General features: G+C 37.8%; 1 protein-coding gene across 2 annotated transcripts in view; it reads right to left on the bottom strand.

Moving 5' to 3' along the window:
* Positions 1-1239: 1239 nt before the first annotated feature.
* The window catches only part of METTL15 (methyltransferase 15, mitochondrial 12S rRNA N4-cytidine), a 78082-nt gene continuing 57166 nt past the window's right edge, over positions 1240-22155 (bottom strand). For both annotated transcript variants that reach the window (XM_056493254.1, XM_056493252.1), the window contains exons 4-6: positions 11139-11330; positions 7335-7513; positions 1240-2179 (exon numbers count right to left, since the gene is read on the bottom strand). In XM_056493254.1, coding sequence (XP_056349229.1) covers positions 1737-2179; positions 7335-7513; positions 11139-11330 — 814 coding nt within the window. In that variant the 3' untranslated portion in view covers positions 1240-1736. The remainder of the gene's footprint in view (positions 2180-7334; positions 7514-11138; positions 11331-22155) is intronic.

Raw genomic sequence — 22155 nt, forward strand, 5'->3', positions numbered from 1 at the left:
GCCATAACTGGGTGGTGTTTCCCTGAAGTGTGTCCTGAACAAGGCACAGCATGGCACTAAAACTCTCCCAAGCCTAGGCTGGAGGCACAGCTTCTCAAATCTACAATTGAAATACATTTCAGTATGAAATCTTAGCTAAAAATAACCTTAGCCATTTATATTTAATGTTTGCATGAAAAAAAACAAAAAAAAAGTCTATTCAGGGTACAGTCTGTTGTCTCAAAGATGACAAGAGTAAGTAATATTATTTGAAGTGGAATGTTTTATTTAAGCAGCATGTATAATGAAGCTAGTGGAAAAATATTGAAATTTCAGAAAAGAGTGAAATACCCATCACCATTTAACTGTTATTTCAGATTAGTGATAGATGTTACCATCTATACCCAAGAATACATTATATGACTTACCTTTACCAAGGAATTAAAAAATACCCAGCTGCATATTGTATGTTATATATTACTGTACTCTGTATTGTATATCAGACAGTGAACCTAAATATCAACCTGTGCCAATATCACCCAAAAAACTCCTGTGAAGTCATCATTTACATCCACACAAAGAGGATGCTTGCTGAAAATCAAGTTCAGAATGTTCAGAAACCAGTGTAGTAGTCATTTCACTGAGTCAGAAATTGCATTTTTTTAATCCTACCAACCAAGTTTCAGACATCACAAATGAAATCCTGGTACCAATTTGATTATCTAAATTAAGACTTTTTCCTGAAGAGATGAGTCAGAGGTCAAAGAAGTTGAAATTTATACTATTTTCCATTCATTTGTAGCATATAAAACTAGAAAACCAGTGGTCTTTTAAGATAAAACATAAACCTAAAGCTAAATTTAATTCAGAGTAACTATGAATTAAAGCAGTAACATAAAAAAGAAATTCTATTAAATGTTCTACAACCTAGTATATATAGCACCTGAACAGAAAGCTAAGTGTTAAGAGTGGGCCTTTCCTAAAATAATTTAATACCTATCCTTTAATAAACAATCACCAGCAAAGGAGAATACTTCCCAAGACCCACAATACTGCTTTTTTGATGGGTTAATAATAATTCCATCCACACCTAAAAGTTGTAGTGGATCTATGCACAGAAGTTATGGTTTCCCTTTTTAAGAACCCTTTTCTCCCCCAAGATATATTTATTATTTACAATTATTACTCATTAAACAACCAGGTTATCACCCAGATGTGAATATTTATTGTAAAAAAGGTAGCAGTCCATTTACAAATTGCTGGATAGATGTCACTTTATTTAAGAATTAGATCTTGTCCCATAAGCATTCATGCAACAAGTTAGACACATACATATCAGGAATTGTTAGGTTAGTTTGAACTTACTCTAGACTAAACCAGACAAAATCAGGTGTGTGAAATCCACCCCCATAAAAATATGTCCCAGCTAGCTACTGAATTTAATGTCAGGATTTTGAAATTAATCTAAAGGGAATACTACAAATACATCAAACCTGCAATTTGTATAAACTTGGTATTTGATGCTCTTTTAAAAAAAAAAGATGTCTTTTTTGTATAATTAGTGACACCCACTTATAAGCATTTATTTTGCATTTTCATGCTCTATGCCACTTCCTAATCAGAAGCACAAAGGTAAGAAATAAATGTTTTCTACAAGACTCCATTTTATTTTTCCAGTTTGATACTATCTGTCCAGTTAGCATTCTGGAAAACAGAATGCAAGGAAATGATAAAATCATGTGATAATATATTTTGGTTTAGAGTTTAATGGCAGCTCTTAGCTTGGCCGACCTTCCCCTTGGGTTTGCTTGAACATCCTCGGCCTGGGGCGTGAGAACTTTTTTCTGTATAAAGATCCACTTGGAGCTGGGTTTTCCACGGGGAGATTCTTGTGCATCTCCTCTGGAGGATTTCTTCAGAGCCTGCCTTATCCTCTGCTTTGAGCCAAGGTTGTGCTTTTCTGCCATGTCGATCCCGTGCAGGAAGCGCTTGATGATCCGATCCTCCAGGGAATGGAAGGACAGGGCCACCAGGCGCCCCCCAGGCTTCAGAAACCTCTCAGCTGTCTTCAGCCCCAGCAGCAGCTCATGGAGCTCATCATTCACAAAGATTCTCAGCCCTTGGAAAGTTTTGGTGGCCACGTGTGCGGGTCTCTGAAGCAAATCCCTGCGTGCGTAGAGAGCCGATGCTGGAAAAGCACCTGCCACGCATTGTGAAAGATGCATGTTAAAAACTTCATATTTCTGTAGCTTGTCATCCACTCATGCAAAATCAAAGGAAAACATACTCAAAACTGAACCCTGAGTAGTCAGCCTCCTTCTTTGTAATATATCTTTATTTTATGCTTTGAATTATATCTGAACATAAGATGGTTTGTGGTTAAGTGTTGGGTTTTTTTAATAGACATTCCTTCTCCAAAAGCATCACAGATTTGAACTAAAACATGATGTCTGAAATCAAGATAAAGGAAAAAAAGATGGGTAAGTCTCACCTCACAGCTCAGTGTAATCAATGCCAGTTTGGTATTTGTGGCTATGTTATCCTTTTAAGAAAAAAATCAATGTACAGTGGACACAATTTTACCTGGTGCCTTTCAGATAACTGCATTTCTGCACAGACAGAGAGAACTGGAGACAATGTCTACCTGGCAATAACTATCTTTAATGAATTACCTAAAGTTTAAAAGAGGTATCCTTGCTTGAGGGTAGCAATTGTTGAACACTACACCTGTATTTCTTCAAATGTTCACAAAAATACCTTGAGAAATTTAGAAAATGCAGCTGGTAGGGTTGTGCTTTCACATGTCAACACAGCAGAATATGTCAAGGTTTGTCAGACCTAAAACCAGCAGATTAAATATTTTTTATTAGATGCACACATTCAGATGTTTGAATCCTTCAAGACAGAATTTGGCAACAGGTTTGACTTCTCCCAACAAACAACAGCATGAGAATTTGTGGCTTGAAGCTGTGTCACAAAACAGAGTAAACAGATGTAGCTTGCAGGAACTAGGTTCCTCCATCATTTGAAAACTCTAGAAAAAGTTACTCTAGCTAGTTAACATGATTTCTGTCCTTGAGAATATAACCTTCTATATTTGCTATGAATCACGAAAAGAATGTACACTCTCATTGTGGAAGCCACAAAGTTCATTTTGGTGAGAGACCTCAATTAAAAGGAGAACAAAAAATCACAGAACATGAGGTACCCCAAGAAACCAGCACCAAGCTTGTACTAACTGACATGATATCTGTTTCCATATGGCCTTGCATACCTATAAATAGATTTTTTGGAAATGGAACCCTTGGAACAGCCACTGAGTGCCAGTTGTGTGTGATGAGAAGTGTCTCAGTGCACAACACAAAGGAATGTTGTGCTAGGGAAAATAAACACAACTTCCTTTAAAGGCTGAGTAACAACTACAAACACTAGTAGAATGCTCAGAGCTATTGAATGAATTAGATTAATAAACAGATAAATAAAAGAGCAATGACACTGAGGCCATTAGCACAACTAGGACACAGTCTTTGGAAAGTTCTTCCACTTATCCTGCCATGCCTGATGAGTGCAGTTTCTTCCTACAATAACCTCCTATGACAATTAACTGTGACATTAATTTATTACTGTGAATAATTTATCACACACTGAAGAAAAATTAATTAAAGCCCAGATATATTCTGTAAGTAAAATACAACCCTACATGCCTCAGTTGAACATGCACAAAGAGCACTGCAGGCCCTATACCAAAGTGCAGAATGTTAATATTCAGGACATTGGTAAAGAAATGCAGCCACTTTGCAGTTTTATGCAACCAAAACCTCCTAAAAGCAAAATCAAAGACTTACTGGTCTGTTCTCAAAAACTAACAGATGTAATCTCTGGTAGTTATTTCTGTCACACAGGCCTTCAGCTTTTTAATAGAGGCTGTGGATTCTGATCTGTGTTCCATGGGTGAAAAATTCTCCTATGACTCTCACTCCTCTGGTTTAGTTAAATAAAAATCTGTTTGTGCTTTCTGCACAGGCACATCACTTCTCACCCAGTCCCCTCCAGTTACCAAGGCACTTAAAGAAAATCCTTCCTGGTAACTGGCTGTTCAATGCACAAAAAGAAAAAAAAAAAAAAATCTGTAAGGGAAGCTTGTAAAATGAATTTCATTCATAAAAACACCACACTTCTGGCTAGATTAATGGTTTGAAATCCCAGTGAGAGAAATAACCATTTTTAGTTTCAGGATGCCCTGATGATCCTTACACTATGAAACAACCTAACAGGTTCACATGTTGAAATGCATTGAAATTTTAAAAGCTTGTGAATGGAATTAGAAATATGCTGTGCCTGTCAATATGAACTATTAAAGTCCCCAGAGTGGAAGAGAGTGGGAGAGTTTAAGAATTAATTCAGATGGTGCACCTGTTTGCAGGAATTGGTCTGTTGAATTAGCACTGCATTTAATAAGTTTCTGTGACGCAGCCAATGTCCTTTTGTCTTGGCTCCCTCAGTACAGTGTTAATTCTCACCCATCTGAAATTCAGGCAGTATTACAAATTCCAAACTGATAATTAAAGTCTATAAAAGCCAACCAGTCTGAGTGAAATTGACTGTACTGATTCAGGTTCTTTTTAAACTTTTTAAATTTCTTTAGCATGTCATCATCAACTCCTTTCAAGCTAAGGTCAAATGATTACATGATCTCAAAATTGTCTTTTAATAGATTATTTATCTAAATAATGCTCTGAAAAAATAAATTTTGAAAAAAATAAAGATAAAAAGGTATATTGTCCCCTGAAAAGAAATCAAAATAGACCATTAGCTGTACAGGAAAAGCATTTGAAAATAACATTCTAAAAATTTCACCATTTTTAATGAGTTTTCCTGCACATGCAGTTAGACCTATTGTTTCCAAACAACTCAACAAAAGACATCAGGAAGTTCTTCTTAACCAACTTAAACACAGCTATTCACAACCCTTCAGTTGAGAACTACTGATTTTTAGTATTTACAGAGCACTCAATGATGCAAATAGCTCTGTGAAAATTATCAACAGTGAGAAGAGCTCAGCTGTGCTTTGGGAAGAGATGCTGTTCCCAAGACTGAACCAAAAGCAGATTCCATAGCTCACAGAGATCTTATTTAAGCAGATCAGAACCCTCTCAGATAATATTTATAAACACAAAGAGAAGACAAATTTTCTAATAGTGTTTTGTTTCCTTGGGTTTTTTTTAAGCTACGTCCTTCACTTTTACCTCCCAATCAATTAGGAACTGCAATACATGTTCTAACCTTTTGGGGGGTGGTGGGAAAGACCAGAAATCTAGCATTCCATAAAAAGAAATTAAATTTTCCAAGTTCAGGTTAGTCCAAATCTAGATTCACTGTGATTCTGATTATCAGCTGGACCTTAAGATAAAACCTGGGAGCTGTAGAAAATCTGAAGCCATAGTAATCAATAAGAGGAGAAAGAAATATGGACACTACACAAATTCTCAGATACTGACACCAGCTTCATTGGCTGGATTGTTTTGCTTGTGTTCTGGTTCCTACACAAGGCAAAAATAATGATCCTGTTCTGGAAGATAATCAGGCTTCCAGAGAATCTACAAAACCTAAAATGCAAGATTTTATTATTCTAATTAATATTTTATTTCTTAGAAGGCATAATATTTAACTAATATAGGTGATAAATCTTACTCTGGTAAAGTCCTGAATTAGTCAGAGTTTTTTTGGGCTGTGCCATAATGAGGTTCCTGTAGCCATGGTCTGTGGCTTATTCCAGTAACTTCCCCAATATAATTTCATGTAAGGATATATATTAATGGTAGATGATAAATGAATAAAAATAGATCACAATTAAGAAAACCTTAAGGAAGTTTTTTGTAATCAGTTCAAAACTGACAGGATCCACCATAGTGCTTCCCTACTGGATGAATCAAATTAAAACTGGAAGAAGTTTTATGCAAACAGGGATCAGTGTAGCAGCTCTAAAATTGTTATAACTACTTGTGTACTCCAAAAAAAGCACACAAAACATCCATATTTATTGTCTTGGCAGATGTCTGCTGGACTCATTGTTTTGGCATGTACACTACCTGATGCATACCTGACTGTGGATCAGGAAGCTCTTCAAATATAGCAGAGAATTTAAAGTGAGAACAAAAAAATCCTTCTCATTGTCACAGAAACTGACCATTAACAAATGACTCACAAGCAGCACATTAAACATGAATGTCTTTTAAAAGAGTATTTTCATTTCCTTAGTTTAAGCTGTGGCACAAAATTATTTCAGAATTACTGAGTTTCTTGTCTGTAACACATGTCCTAACACAGTGATAGGGTTGCTTCAAATTCTTAATCAACAGTTTTTCAATATTGCTAATGATGATATTAAAAATGTAAGGTTTTGGGCCTTGGTTGACTGGACATTTTGCTAAAGTATTCTGACTTCTACAAATCCAAACCTTTTGATTTTTCTGTCATTAAATTTAAGTGCTTTAGACCTCCAGTTTAAGTAATACAAATTTTTAAGAACACCATAAATTTTTCAATTTTTCAACTCTTCAGGATACTGATAAAATATTTTACAGCGTTCTTTAGCAAATGTGAAATTTGGATTAGAACTTTAAAGAACTATTAGAACTATTCAAAGTCAGAAGTTTAGACTTATTCAAGTAGTGATGTAGTGATTTTCATCACTTGGTTAAGAAAGTAAAAACATCCTGAAGCTACATATCATGTTAATGAACAGGATTTGTGCCTTATATTTTTTCTTGAAGATTTTTACTTGGGAACACAAATGTAAAGGTTCTTGATGCAAGCACTGTTCCTGCCTAACTGCATATCCTTCAAGTTGTTTGCAGTGAGGAGCAAGGAAGATGAAGTGCTTCAATAGTCTCTTCAGGCTGTTCTAGTTGGCATGCACAAGGTGAAGCATGCTTTGTCCTTCCTGATTCTTTAAAAATACAGAAATGATTCACAATTGGAAACTGCCACGGTACGTCCCGTTAAAATATTAAAACACAGAAATTTTAAACTAAGACAGAGGTGACATATCTGATTTTTAAAGTAGCCAGGATAGAGAATACCCAAGGCTGCTGTCATTCTGTGGTTCAACTTGGCCGACAAAATGATGCATCACTCCATGTTAAATCTATTATTAAACTAATTGTCAAACTACAGTACAAAAAAAGGAGAGGAAAAAGAGGAAAAGAGAGCTGACATCAGAGCAGAACAGGCAAGATTAGATCCTGCACGACTTCAAGTACAAATAGATCCCGCTGGGACTTTGGGGATTAATTTTATCTTACTATTTTTTTTTTTATTTTTTTCTGTTCAGTGGGAAGAATGAAGGAGGGTACCTGCCACAATGCTTGCCAGCTGCTGGGTCCTGGTGATGGGGCAGACGCTGCGGGCGCGGGCGATGGCGGCGGCGATGCTGCGGGCGCGCCGCTCCTCGCCGTAGGCGCTGAGCACGGCTGCCAGTGCCTGCCGCTGCAGGGCGTTCACAGCATCCGCAGCCGTGGGCATCTCGGGGTACCTGCAGCAATTAATGAGTGTAATTAGTGCCATTGGTCAGCTCTCATTGACAGGAGTGAGGCTCCACACACACTCACACTGAGCACAGCTGCCAGTGCCTGCCGCTGCAGGGCGTTCACAGCATCAGCAGCCGTGGGCATCTCGGGGTACCTGCACACAGCAATTAGTGTAATTAGTGCCATTAGTGCCATTAGTGCCATTAGTGCCATTGGTGCCATTGGTGCCATTAGTGCCATTGGTGCCATTGGTCAGCTCTCATTGATAGGAGTGAGGCTCCACACACACTCACACACTCACACCTTGGAGGCGTTCACAGCATCAGCAGCCGTGGGCGTGGCAAGGTACCTGCACACAGTAATTAGTGCCATTAGTGCCATTAGTGCCATTGGTGCCATTAGTGCCATTGGTGCCATTAGTGCCATTGCTCAGCTCTCATTGAGAGGAGTGAGGTTCCTCACACACTCACACACTCACACCTTGGAGACGTTCACTGCGTTGGCAGCCGTGGGCATCTCGGGGTACCTGCAGCAATTAGTGCCATTAGTGCCATTGGTGCCATTGGTGCCATTAGTGCCATTGGTGACATTAGTGCCATTAATGCCATTAGTGACATTGGTGACATTAGTGCCATTAGTGCCATTGGTGCCATTGGTTCCATTGGTGCCATTAGTGCCATTGGTGCCATTAGTGCCATTAGTGCCATTAGTGCCATTGGTGCCATTAGTGCCATTGGTGCCATTGGTGCCATTGTCAGCCCTCATTGATAGGAGTGAGGTTCCTCACACACTCACACTGCACATTCACACCTTGGAGGCGCTCACTGCGTCAGAGGCCGTGGGGAGATGGGGGCACCTGCACACACAGCAATTAGTGCAATTAGTGCCATTGGTCAGCCCTCACTGAGCTCCACACACAGTCACAGTCAGCCCTCACTGACAGAGTGAGGCTCCACACAGTCACACACTCACACTGCACACCTTTAGGTGTTCACAGCATCAGCAGCAGTGGGCAGCTGGGGGTACCTGCACACAGCAGTAATTAGTGCAATTAGTGCCATTAGTGCCATTGGTCAGCCCTCACTGAACTCCTCACACAGTCACAGTCAGCCTTCAGTGACAGGAGTGAGGCTCCATGTGGGAGTTTTTCTTGGGTGGACAGTCGTCAGGACAGACTCAGGAGCTCTCTACATTCTGGTCTTGAAGTTTGTAGTTTATTGTTAGGGTCCTGCTAAGAGCTGCCAGCCACAGCTCAGAGCAGGATGGAGAGAGAAGTATGAGAGGGGATTGTGTAAGAGAGAATAAGAGAGCATAGAGCATAGAGAGCAATTTCCCATTTACAATACAATAAGTATTCTTCTATAATATTCTAATTTCCATTAACCGATCTACTACAAAACACTAATTTCCTAATATTTGCACTCAACCTATAGGAATCGCTGTATTACCATGTTTTATGGCTTTCTTATCTATAAACCTTATCTCTAAACCTTTCCTGCCATACTTGGAACAGAATGTCTGTTGGCTCTTTGGTATTTGTGGCACTTGGCATTAACTAAACAAAGGAAAGAGGCCTTAAACCTTCACATGGTTGCTCTCAGCCCCACAGTCAAAAACTGCTATCATTTCTATTTCACTCATGGTTTCAAAATCTTTCACTAAGCACTCATATTTATAAGGTTTTTCTATTTCCTTGTTCCCAACAGCTCCACACAGAGTCACACTGCATACCTTAGAGGTTTTCAACTCTGTGAAAACCTTTTAAATCCCTTCTCCTTGCTGGCCTACATGGAGTTTGCTCCTCAACCTCAATTACAAGAGCTTTAAGTTCCAAGTATTGTCACAAACTCTGACAAGAATAAATATATTCCAGTATTATGCTAGGATGGAAATTATGTGTGTGACCTTTCTACTTAGCCAGCTTTAGAATATAAACTTGCCTCTTATAGGTTCATTTTAGCCACCTTGCATCATGTGTTGTTTTCTAACCAGAACTGATTTCAAGGATCTTTTCTTTCACGTCTCCTGTTATGGAAACAATTGCTAATGAAGATAATTAAACATTATTTTTTACTAAGAATACATATAAATACTCTCCTGAGATAATAGAAATGACATAGTCATATAAATGACAGGACTTACTACAATTTAAGAAGTGAAAGCCTTCAATCTATATATCTATATCTCTGTCACTTCACTACTGAAATAATTCAAGGTATTTTATGAACATCATCTCTGGGTTTACTAATCAGAGAAAACATACAAACTACTTAATGAATTCTCTTCTAAATTCTCTTCTCTTTCAGGCATATTTTACTCCCCTGCAGTATCTTACAAAAGATAAAATTTAGAGGCAGGTAGTATCATAGCAACAACCATAGTGCAAGGAGTGTAAGGCTTTTGTTATGCCTCAGGTATCCTTTGTTCTTATGCTTCTCTTCTGTGTTTGTTTTCTCATGATGCATCAGATTTATATTTAAGCCTGGAGTTCAGATTCTTGAAATCTGAGGACTGAATCCCAGGAGAATCATGGGAGCATTTTGCTCCAGAAAAAGCAAGTATCATGAAATTTGCTGTGCTAAAAATTAAGGTTAATATGGTAAACTAATTCCTTAGAAATTGAGGCTTCCCATTTGCTCTTGAGAGCAATGAAAGAACAAATGGCATTTCTTAAGACTCCATGTTCATCAAAACACTGAGAAAAAAATTGTCATTCTCTGTCATGTAATGGGTCATGCAGTTACAGTCATCATCCATACAGACAGATCTTTGCCCATGCAAAAAGAAAAGTGCTGCAGAAACACATCAGGTTGTCTGAAGATGAAAAACGCTGCATAAGTGGAAATTATGATTCCACAACTGATTTTCATGCTCTTGAAAGTACTAAACACCAATCCAAATTTAAATACAGGAGATTTACTCAATAACCATTAATTTGACAATAAGTAATGTTCCTCCTACAAAAAGAGACAGGAAGTTTTTAATTTTGCTAAATAAAACTTAAATATAATAGCAAATGGGCATGGAAGCATGCATCATACCAGCATGTTAGAAGCATGTTAGAAGCAACTAGCAGATATAATGGATAGGATTTTATTTATTTATTTTTATTATGTTCCTTCTACAGAGAAGCAACTGGACAAGATGGTCATTGCACAGAAGAAGGATGCTGCTCTTTCCTGAGGGAGCAACTGAACCTGCTCAAGTGAAGTTTCCACAAATAGCAAGTGTGGCAGGAAAGGAAAGGGACTGCAGGAAGAAGTTGTGAGTCTGCAGATCAAGTACAGGCAGAGAAACTGTGGAAATAACAGACCTCTGAAAGAGAGATGCTCCTGTGACTGTGTGCCATACACTGTTCCAATTGAAAGGTACATTTAGTAAAACATTACTGGTTTAATTACTCATCACTGGAACCTTCCTCTTATTTCAAAGAAGGCAAGGACAATAACCAGGGCTGAGCACTGAGACAGAAAAAAAACTTTTTTGGCAAAAGCAAGTCGGGATACTCATGCAAAATTAGATGCCATTGTTTGATGAGAAGAATTCTTCATTCTAAGAGGAAAGCAAATGTACAGGGGTTGCTGAGCAGACAGTTTTTGGCATTCAGGAAGAAACACTGTTATAATGTACCTGTCACCATCCATCCTCATGTCCAAAGGCCCATCCTTCTGCAGGGAAAAGCCTCTCTCAGGTGTATCAAGCTGCATGGAAGAGCAGCCAGCATCCAGGAGAACACCATCCAGAGTCCCTGGCTCAACCCCAGAGGAGATTAACAAAGCCTCTGACTGGCTGAACTTTCCTAGAAGAGGATGAACCTGTTTCCTGTAAGAAAGCAACAAATAAATAGCCTCAAGTTTAATTATAACAAAGCCATCTCTCCCCCTTGCATGGCAGGAATTAGATAATAGCACTCAGCTTGTCTCAGAAGCAACAAGGCTATTCCCAAAGTAATAGTTTATGTATTTTCATTGTCAACATTGAAAACTGGTCCAAACCACCACTCAGTGACTCCTTCTACTTTAACTCTTTACTCCCTTCCTGCTTGATCTTAAAGAAATGAAAAACTGACAAAAAGTTATTTTTTTCACTATGCAGGACACCTTTAGCAGGAATGTCCTGACTACTCTGCTTAGCAGGGCCTTTAGTCAAGCAAGGCCAAGGTGCAGAAAAGAAAGAACAGATCTTGGACCTAGGGAAGCAGACAAAATGGAACAGGAGTGAACAATCTTGTGATTAATATTTACTCACCAGGAAAAGAATTCCCAGTTCCTGCCATGGGACCAAACACGTTTTTAGTGGCATTTGTCATTTTAAAAATAACTGGGAGAACGAGGTGCACTGAATCATAAGCAGCTAAAACATTTAGTGCATTTTGGATTTAGGCACCTGATCACTGGAGTGAGTAGTTTAACATGCAATTTTGTGCTCACTGTTCTCTCTTAGATTTAAAGAGGTTGTTTCTTAAATTCCCATACTGACAAGGAAAAGAGGAATGGCAAGGGAGAGGACAACACATCTTCTCCACAGGTTCCAGTGTCCAGCCACACAGAGCTCACCCTGGCAGAGACCAAGAAGTGTTGGGACAATGCTCTCAGGCACAGGATGAGTGCCAGGACTGGGTTCAATAATCCTGATGGGTCTGTTCCAACTCAGGCTATCCAATACTCATGTGATCTTCCAATGCTTCCTTGGCTATCTAATCCCAAACTTTGGCTTTTGCCTATATATATAAGGTGACATGCAATTACACAATTTATTTTAGCTGTCTCTCAAAATCTCAATGAGTTTCACAGACTTAGAGAGATCAGTCAACATATTGCTGCATTTTTAAGCAGTACCTGCAAAACAGAATGTATTTCTGCCCATTCCAGGAAGGGACTGCCTCCATGTGGAGAGAAAAAGCTTCCATTAAAAGGAAGAATCCAACCACATGGAAGAATATTCAGCTAGACAATGCTCCCCTCATTAGAGGAGAACAAATCCACCTACCAACACAGCACAAAACCTGGGAAATCGTGTGAATGACAAATTTCCATGAGGGATATCATGATTGCACACACAATTTTGAATTGATTTCTGTCCAGCCCATAACTGAATACAACTATTCAGCATAAGAACTGGCAGTTCCTGAAAAGCACAATGATCCACTTAAGACACTTTAACCAATTTAAGCTATATAGTTATACAGTTTTGAGATTGTATTTCTTCTTCAATATAATGAGAGGAATTTTCTTGAAAATATGCACCACTTTTTCCAACTGGGCAGTGTTTCCACCTTTATGATTCATGCAAATGAATGAACTTTAAAATTCCATATGTGGGAGATTAAAATAAATGAGACCTGGATAAAGTATAAATTGCCATTGTCCAGTTCCCCAGCAGACAGTATTTCATGTCAGCAGCTCTGAAGCAGTGCTCTACCAATTGATCCAAAAAATTACTCTGAACAATATTTATTTATTGCTAGAAAATTTCTTACACTTCTTTAAACAAGTCATAAATATGTGGACAGCTAAGATTCTTGTGACAGCTTTTGATTTGTGATCTGCCAAACTTCTGTGATTAGCAAAGGTTAATTAAAAAAATTAGTAAATTTTAAGGAAGTAGAAACTTATTCTTTGGTAGAGAGATGCTTCAGCTGGAAAACATTCAGGAGGTTGCAAATAAAAAAAAAGATTGAAAAATGATTAGGTTGACATTTGATGCCAGCCTTTCAGCTGTGTGAAACTCTAGTTTCTGTATGTAATGTGTTTGTTATGCACTGGAATAATGTACCAATGTACCAATGTGGATATAGGCAACTGTTGGATATAAAAATTCTCTCTAAAACCAGATGCTTTTTATGAGGCTATAATACTATATTACAGTGTTCAGGCTAGTTCTCTGCATTCCTGTTTCTCTGTGGAACAGAAGACACAATTTTAAGCATCTTGGCTATCTCACACACTTCAATTAATCAAACCAAGTACACAAAATTGAAAGATTTATTACCTGATGAAAGGAAATACAAATATCAAATCTGCTTTTGATAGGACAGTAACAATGATGATAGTGATGACAAGGACTAATCTATTAGATTATAAGCATGGTACATTTATTTAAAATAAAATATTTTACCAAAAACTAGGAATATTGATTAGAAGATAAAGGAAAGAAGATAAAGAAGACTCTTCCCTAGTCTACCATTCTTGATGCCTATAATCAAATAAAAACCAGCTGTTACACACAGGATTTCTCAAAATATTCTTAATTTCCCCTCCATTTGCTTTTTAGGTTTTTATTTATTTGATCTGTAAATCCACTTTCCAGAAAAATCCCAAATAAATAATAAATAATAAACTGTTAAATAGTAAACTATGTTAAAAAATTTATTTCCTACAATCACATGCCTTCTGCTCTACCCAGGCATGCAGAATTCTTTCCACTTTCTTTTTCAGTCTTCCAGTGTTTTCTTTGGTCAATAGAGGATTTATGTTCTATGACCATAATTACCTAATATGTAAATCTATTATCCTTTCTGTCTTAATATATTGCAAAAACAGTGCTTAGTGGAAAAAGCAGGAAAGGTAAACCAGGGAATATTTGTAAACAGCAAGAAGAAGAGCCAAGGTTATAGTTCTAAGAAGTCTGAGATAAGAGAGCATGTCAAAATATTACATAGCAAGACTAAAAATGGGGATTTTCATCAGGTGAAACCTTTAAAAGCTCCTAAGGAGTCACACAGAGAGTACAGTAATCATTTTAGGCAATCTTAGAAGGTTAAAATATGACTAAACCAAGTTGCCTTGCTTAAGGTGAAAATATTTAAACCTAGGACTTGAACAGCATTTTATATATTCAGAATATTTTAGAAACATAAAAAAACTGCAAAGAGCTTTTAGCTCCTCTCTTATAAATCAAGAAACAAGACTTGTAGGGTTTAATATTTAATGACTTGAGGATACCACATAGAAAGCTGAGATAATTTCAGGACTAAAAGCAGAAAACACCTATCATACTAGCTCTCATTTTGGGGGTGTGTATTGGGTAATAGCATGGTAATTTTTCCATGAATTCCCAACTGCTACAGACAAGCAACCTCTAACTTCTCAAAATATTCAACATGTTCACTCCCTCTTTAGTAATCTTCACATTCTACAAGAAAAAGGTATATAAGATTTTAAACAAACACTGGGAATATGGACAATCCAGCCTATGTTAAAAAGAATAAAAAGTTATTTACAGCAACTAAGGTTGCGAGGCCTTTATAGATTTTCTTGTGCAACAACTTCAAAAGCTTGCAGAATTCTTGGGAAATAACACAGTTGGAAAATAATACAGAACCTTGGGTTCAGGTGCTTTGTTCAGGTCACAACACAGTATTTTATTATATTATGACACATAGCATAGTAATTCTGCTAGACAGGCCTTGATCCACACTTCTTAACTACATGAAAGAGCAGAATGAGAAAGAGTTCAATGTCTCCTAAAGTATTTCAGGCTCTGCAGGTTTCAGTTAATCTCTGGTATTCTGCAATGCTTTATAAAAATATTTTTTTTTCTTTTACTCAGCTGATCCAAAAAAAGTAAAGCATTAACACAGCTTCAACAAAATAAATAGAATCTTTTCTCTCATTTAATTTCTCTCTATTGTCACAGACATTGACATGTTCATCAGTCATTCAAGTAATTTCACAGAGATGCACAATGATGCTTGATGATGCTTCAGCATTTCTTTTATGTATACATAATAATACTTGGTCTTGATGTTTCACTACTGCTCCACTTAAAGATTCTATGTATAAATACACCTGTCAGCAGTGAAAACTACATTTTACTCAACCAGAATAAATGGTTCCTCAGGAGAACAGAAAACAAAGTTTTTTCCCTGACTCTTGGCACTGCACATCAAACAAGGAGAGCAGGCTGGTGCTTTGATCCAGGAACTGCCCTGGGACTGCCCCAGGGTGCCAAGTGGCCCCAGCTGGAATGGGGACACTGGCACAGACCTGGCTTGACACTGACTCACCTCACTGAGGTCACTGACAGCTGTCAGATTGCTGCAATTCTCACTCATGGCTGCACTGCTTCAGGCACACCTGGGAGCAAACTCAAGTATTCTAGCCATAAATCCCTGGAAATTTCAGTTGTGTGTTACTATGCCCCAGTGTAACTCCTCTCAAAAAATGTACCTGAATATCCTGCAGAAATGTTGATATTATCTCTGCCAAATGGAAACTGGGCATGGTTCCCATGCTTGCCAAGTGTATTGGTTGTGCATGGCCTGGTTATTGGCAGCACAAGGGGCTCACAGAAGGGGGTTCTGTGAGGAGCTGCTGGAAGCTTCCAGCATCCAGCAGAGCCAGTCCCTGATGGCTCTGAAGGTGGACAAAGCAGGGACAATGAGGGATGATGCCAACACCTCTGTGATAACATATGTAAGAAGAAATCAAAACAAAGGTTGTGGTGTAGGTTTAATTCCAGCCAGAGAAGAGGAGCAGGTGAGAACATGGGAAGGAAAACAACATGGAAACAGGAAGGTCAGCAAAGAAGGAAGAGAAGAAGGAGATTGCCCAGGTACCACAGCTGAGATTGCTCTGCAGCCTGTGGTGAGAGCATGGTGGAGCAGCTGTGCCCCTGCAGCCATGGGATCCACAGGGATGCAGAGATCCATGTACAGCCCATGGGATCCATGGGGGATGCAGAGATCCATGTACAGCCCATGGGATCCACAGGGATGCAGAGATCCATGTACAGCCCATGGGATCCATGGGGATGCAGAGATCCACCCACAGCCCATGGGATCCACGGGGATGCAGAGATCCATGTACAGCCCATGGGATCCACAGGGATGCAGAGATCCATGTACAGCCCATGGGATCCATGGGGATGCAGAGATCCATGTACAGCCCATGGGATCCACAGGGATGCAGAGATCCACCCACAGCCCATGGGATCCATGGGGATGCAGAGATCCATGTACAGCCCATGGGATCCATGGGGATGCAGAGATCCATGTACAGCCCATGGGATCCACAGGGATGCAGAGATCCATGTACAGCCCATGGGATCCATGGGGATGCAGAGATCCATGTGCAGCCCCTGGGATCCACAGGGATGCAGAGATCCACCCACAGCCCATGGGATCCACAGGGATGCAGAGATCCATGTACAGCCCATGGGATCCACAGGGATGCAGAGATCCACCCACAGCCCATGGGATCCATGGGGATGCAGAGATCCATGTACAGCCCATGGGATCCATGGGGATGCAGAGATCCATGTACAGCCCCTGGGATCCATGGGGATGCAGAGATCCATGTACAGCCCATGGGATCCATGGGGATGCAGAGATCCATGTACAGCCCATGGGATCCATGGGGATGCAGAGATCCATGTACAGCCCATGGGATCCACAGGGTCTTATCTCAATTTAACCCTTTGTTAAATTTTCTCTCCTCTATCCAGCTGCAGAGAGGAGTGATTGGTTTTTGTGGCTGCCTGGCATCTGGTCAGGGTCAACCCACAACACCCAGAATAAACAGCAAAACCAAAAATTGTGACATCTATCACCTTACAAAGATACAGTGCCATTACATTTCTGGTTTTATAAAAATAATTTATCACAGATTTTATTATGGAAAGCCCAGTATCTACTGGAGAACTACCAAGTCAGTCTAGCTAGGTTTTGTGCAACAAAATTGCAAATTCAAATCTGAGCCACTGATTAACAAAGACCTGAAAAGTGGAGGGAGCATATGAAAAAAGCAATTTCCATAGAACCAAGTTAAGATATCCAAATTTGAGGGCTACATTATCAACTGCACTATGTGTAAGGATCAGTGAAATGTCATTTTAAATCTTTTTAAATTGGTCAATTTTTACTTACCTTGTATTCCCACTTAAGAGCAGAGACCATATAAAAGGTGTGCATACATGTGAAAAGTCAACTACTTCTCTTCATATAACATTGACACCACACCCCCAAAACTCTTTCTAACAACCTCTCAAGATACCTCTGCTCAAAACAGCTTGCCCACTATTTAAATGTTCATTTTTATTTCTATGTGAAATATGCACTCCACTATTCTGTCCACTAACACAAGCTCAGCAGAAACTAGTGGAGAAGACACTACTTCAGCTAAAAGAAAAGATGCAATTTTTAAACCAAACACACAAATATCAAAGATGGTTTCCATTGAGTACATCCAAAATCTTGCCAGATTAGACATCTTCCACAGCAGGTATACTCAGTCTCATTAAAACAAATATGAAAATTTAAGTTCCAAATGAACAATGTTCCCTGCTAAATTGCACATTAAGGAGGCAACTCTTTCCCTTTTTCTGGGAAAACAAAATTCTAACAGATTAAGACTAGTGATCAAGGCAAATTTCAAAATTACATGTCTCACCAAAATCTGAAAAAATGTATATTTTCATTTCATAAACAACACAAAATTTTGCTGCATAATAAGAGCATTTTTAATGCAATTGCATCTAGCCATTCAGCTTTATTACCAATTTTATCTGCCCCAGCACAGGGCAGTGTGTATGTTTGTATCACACACCAGGTGAATCTGTTATTTCACCTCTCCTAATAAACACTGCTATCACTTCAACAATTACTGCTAGAGATTTTGTTGGGCTTTTGTTGGACATTTTTTTTTGCACAACTTTTTAAGGGTTAATTACTCATCATGCAAGTTCTAAGACCATTTTTTCACTGTAAGGAAGCACAGCAAAGCAAGTTTTCTGGGAGTTGCTAAATCTTAATAATTATATCCTTATTCTTTTTCTACTAGCATCTTAAAAGATAGCTTGATAAAAACTATCAAACTCTCCAGTCCACAACAAGTCAAATATAAATTCACACTTTCTTTAAAGACACTAAAGGTACTTTATTGAATTCAAAAGAAATGCTGCTGGTGGCCACAGAAAGAAGAAAAGCTCTGTTTAAATCAGTTCCCAAAATACAGAAAGAAATTCTGGATATACACCAGCAAGTTGAAAAGTACAAATTAACATTAGGAGCCTAAAAGCTGTATGTGAACACATTTCAGTCCAAGAATATAAGAATACTAAAATCTTTAGCAACAGTCATTGTAGAAAGAATTTTTTTCAATATTCAGGAAAGGGCAGATCACTTTTTTCCAGTGTTAACAGGCAGTCTCAGAGGAATCTGAAATTGTATTGAGTGTTGCAGCCTGGAGACAAGGCACAAAAGCAGATTTATCATTCAATCAGCTTTACTGATCAATTACTGAGTAATTGTGATCAGGTATGTACAATGACCAAAATACCATATTTAAAAAATTAAAGCTTAAAAAGACAAGAACTTGCCTCTCCTTTGTCTCATTTGTTAAATGAACAAAAAGCTACACTACAACATTTCAGTTTCTGAATATGTTTGTCTCTTATTTGAATCAGTAATTAACTATTCTTTCTTTGACAAACCATTTCCTTGTTTGAAACAGTAGCTAAACCTAAGAATACTGAGGGTAAATACATCTAGCATTTATTACAAATTAAACAAGTAACTTTTTCTTCCCCCCATCATTCTTTTCCAAGCTATGTCATAGAAGAACATGTCTACAATTTAAATTGGCTCTCATCTCATGCATTAAACTCTCTGCCTATCACTTGGACAGCATCACATCTCCCAGCTTTATGCTTCTAATGGTGGGAAGGAGAAATAAGAGAAGCAAAACACAAGAGGAATGGAAATAAGGACAGCTCACACCAGATCTTTCCCTTTTCAAGACATGGGAACATGAACTCTGCATAAAATCAAAAACTCAACCATATAATGGGTTTAAAAGACAGGCTAATATTCAGTATTTTGTTCCCTATTTCTTTCCCAGTAGCTTTGAGCATGCTCCTCTAACCTCAGTGAACACCACACATGAAGTTTCCAAGAACAAGCCCAGTATTTCACTGGTGGCTGGTCAGCCTGTAGCCTGTATAACCCAACATGTTTTAACTGCATCTTTTCACCTGCTGCCTTCTAAGGCTCTGCAGCTCTCCAGAATAAGCTTCAATTTTGCTTCATTTAGGCAACATAGCCTAACCAAAAATCAACAGCAATCATGCCACCAATTTACTGGCTTATTTTGATAATTTATGAATAACTAAGTTGCATGCTCTACCCACATAACCTTGTGGTACTGCACTGGTGAAATGAGCTCAGAAATAAAATTTCAATAGCTTTGAAATGAGATGAGAGTGACCCTATAACCAGGCAGCAAATACTCACTCTCTGCACAACTTTACCTTGTTAAATTGTACTTGTTGCTTCTATGTTTACAAACTCTGGAAAATTGTTCCAAATTATGAAACACTCAAAATTAAATCTGTATTTGTGACTCAGAACATTTCAGTCTGATCTTGGGAAGAAAGTAATGTGCTTAATCCTACCAAAGCCTGTAACATGCATATACATAGTTAAAAGGTAGAGTTTTACTAGTTCATCAGATCAAAACCTCCAGAAATAATGATTTCCAAATAGTGCACATGCAAAGTTAGGTTTAAGATAACCTGAGTTACAATAGGAAGCATTAAATTTTGGAGAACCACCCAGGTTACACAGAAGAATACAATACTACCAACTCTAAGAATGCTTTTATTTTAAAATTCTGTCTTAAAACACAAGTAGGAGCAACTCACTTTCCCAGTGACCTTGACCTTTTTTCCAGTTTAAAAATTTCAATTTCAGAAAGAAATCATAAAAATAAAACTAGTTTGTTCAGGAAGCATCAACATCTTGCTGCTCTTTGGACACCACCAGCTAGCATCCATGTAGAATTATACAGACAATTCTATATTAAATTCTAATTCTGTAACTTCATTTATTAAGTACCTTGTAATCAGAGCTGAGAAATTTAAATGCATTTCACCAGTGACAATCTATCCTGACTTTCAATGTTTCCTGTACTGACATTTTTACTTCATACAAGTCATGAAATACTGCATTTAAATGAACTTCCCTCCTATAAAATGAACATCCAGAAATTGTGCAAATTATCTTTTAAGTAAATAACAGAAATAATTTCTTTTTTTTTTTTTTTTTTTTTACTGAAATTCCCTAGTCTCAACAATGTTATTTCTTATGCACAGAGACCACATGCAGTCTAATCACTTGCCACTGCAGTGAAGTGTGAAGTATTTGGAGAAGTAAGAAAACCTTCAATTGAATGTTTGCTCCTGAAAGTACACATACAATTTTAAATTACTGCTCTGTTTCTCTCTACTGGGAAAATGTTCTCAATTGAGATACATTAAAAAAAATTTAAAAAGAACAAAAAAGCACCCCATTTGTTAAACAAGACAACATCCTGAGGTAAAAAAAAAAAAAAAAAAAAAAGCTGAGAGTCAGCTTTACCAAATATAATAATATAATATAATCAAAGTTAAAAAGACACCATACAGAAGAAGTAACATGTAAGTACACAAATGTGGCAGACTATGAGAAAAAAGCTGTTGCATAACTCCATCTAAAGTATAATGAGACATCATCCTTACAAATCCACAAACACAGAAAATATTTGTTACTAGCAAAGTTTCTTACCTAGAAGGGACAACGTCAGTCTAGCTAAATTTGTTGCCTGTACCCCAGTAAAGCAAAGTTCCTAAAAAGTTACCAAAGAGAAATGTGATGAGTTCAAGCACTATGTGTGAAAACATGGACTAAAGAAAACCCTTGCATAACCTGGAAACTCATCTGGACATAACCATGAAGATATGCAAGTCAGAACTCTTAACTGGAATAGAAATGAATTAATGGTAAGACTTCATTCAGAGTGTGGTATGTCATTATGAGAGCCTTGTCCAAAAAAAAAAAACAACTCAAAGTGGAACTGGCACTGAGGAGCTAGAACAGGATGAGAAGAAGTGAGAGATTATGAGATGAGAGGATAAAAAAAAAATCCCAGACTTGTTTTGCATACAAAAAAAGAGTATTTTAAATGCCAAGGAGACAAAAGAGCTAAGAGATATTAATAAACTATTAGTTAATTTTCTTCAATTAAAATTAAATTAGGTAACTGCTTGAACTGGAAATTTTTTTAAAGTTTCCTATAATGAAAAATTAGACTCTGGAATAGCTGGAACACTGCATATAGAACTCCTAATGACTTTTAAGATAGAGCACAGTGAAGGAGATTAAATTATGCACTGGCTTATAATACCATGCAATTAGATTCAGTGATGTAGAAGTCTCTTACAGCATGTTTATATTTGAACAGCTATTGTAATTCTCCATTGAAAAGTTCACCCTGAAAATGTTTATGTAAACTTATCAAGACATATACACATTACACATTTTACATGTGTATAAACATACTCCAGCCTAGGAATAACTTACCCATTAGGTATAAACCATTCATTTTATTTTTAGAAATCCCTAAACTGAATGCATAAACACAACATTGGCATTGAAAAGGCTTCTTTCTCTAATTCTTCCCAAAACAGTTACTGGGTAACTTTCAACCAAATAGAACATTGATATTGACTGGAAAATGGTATTTTCTGACAGAAAACTCAAAAAATGCACTGCTGTCAGAAAAAATTTCTCTCAGCATTTTTATTTCTTAATTCAGAAGATGAGAAAGGAACTTTGAAATCCATTTGCTGCCACAAAAAGATAATTAGGATCCCAAGTTCAACAACTTTT

The sequence above is a fragment of the Oenanthe melanoleuca genome, chromosome 5 (genome assembly GCF_029582105.1).
Source record: "Oenanthe melanoleuca isolate GR-GAL-2019-014 chromosome 5, OMel1.0, whole genome shotgun sequence".
Lineage (NCBI taxonomy): Eukaryota > Metazoa > Chordata > Aves > Passeriformes > Muscicapidae > Oenanthe > Oenanthe melanoleuca.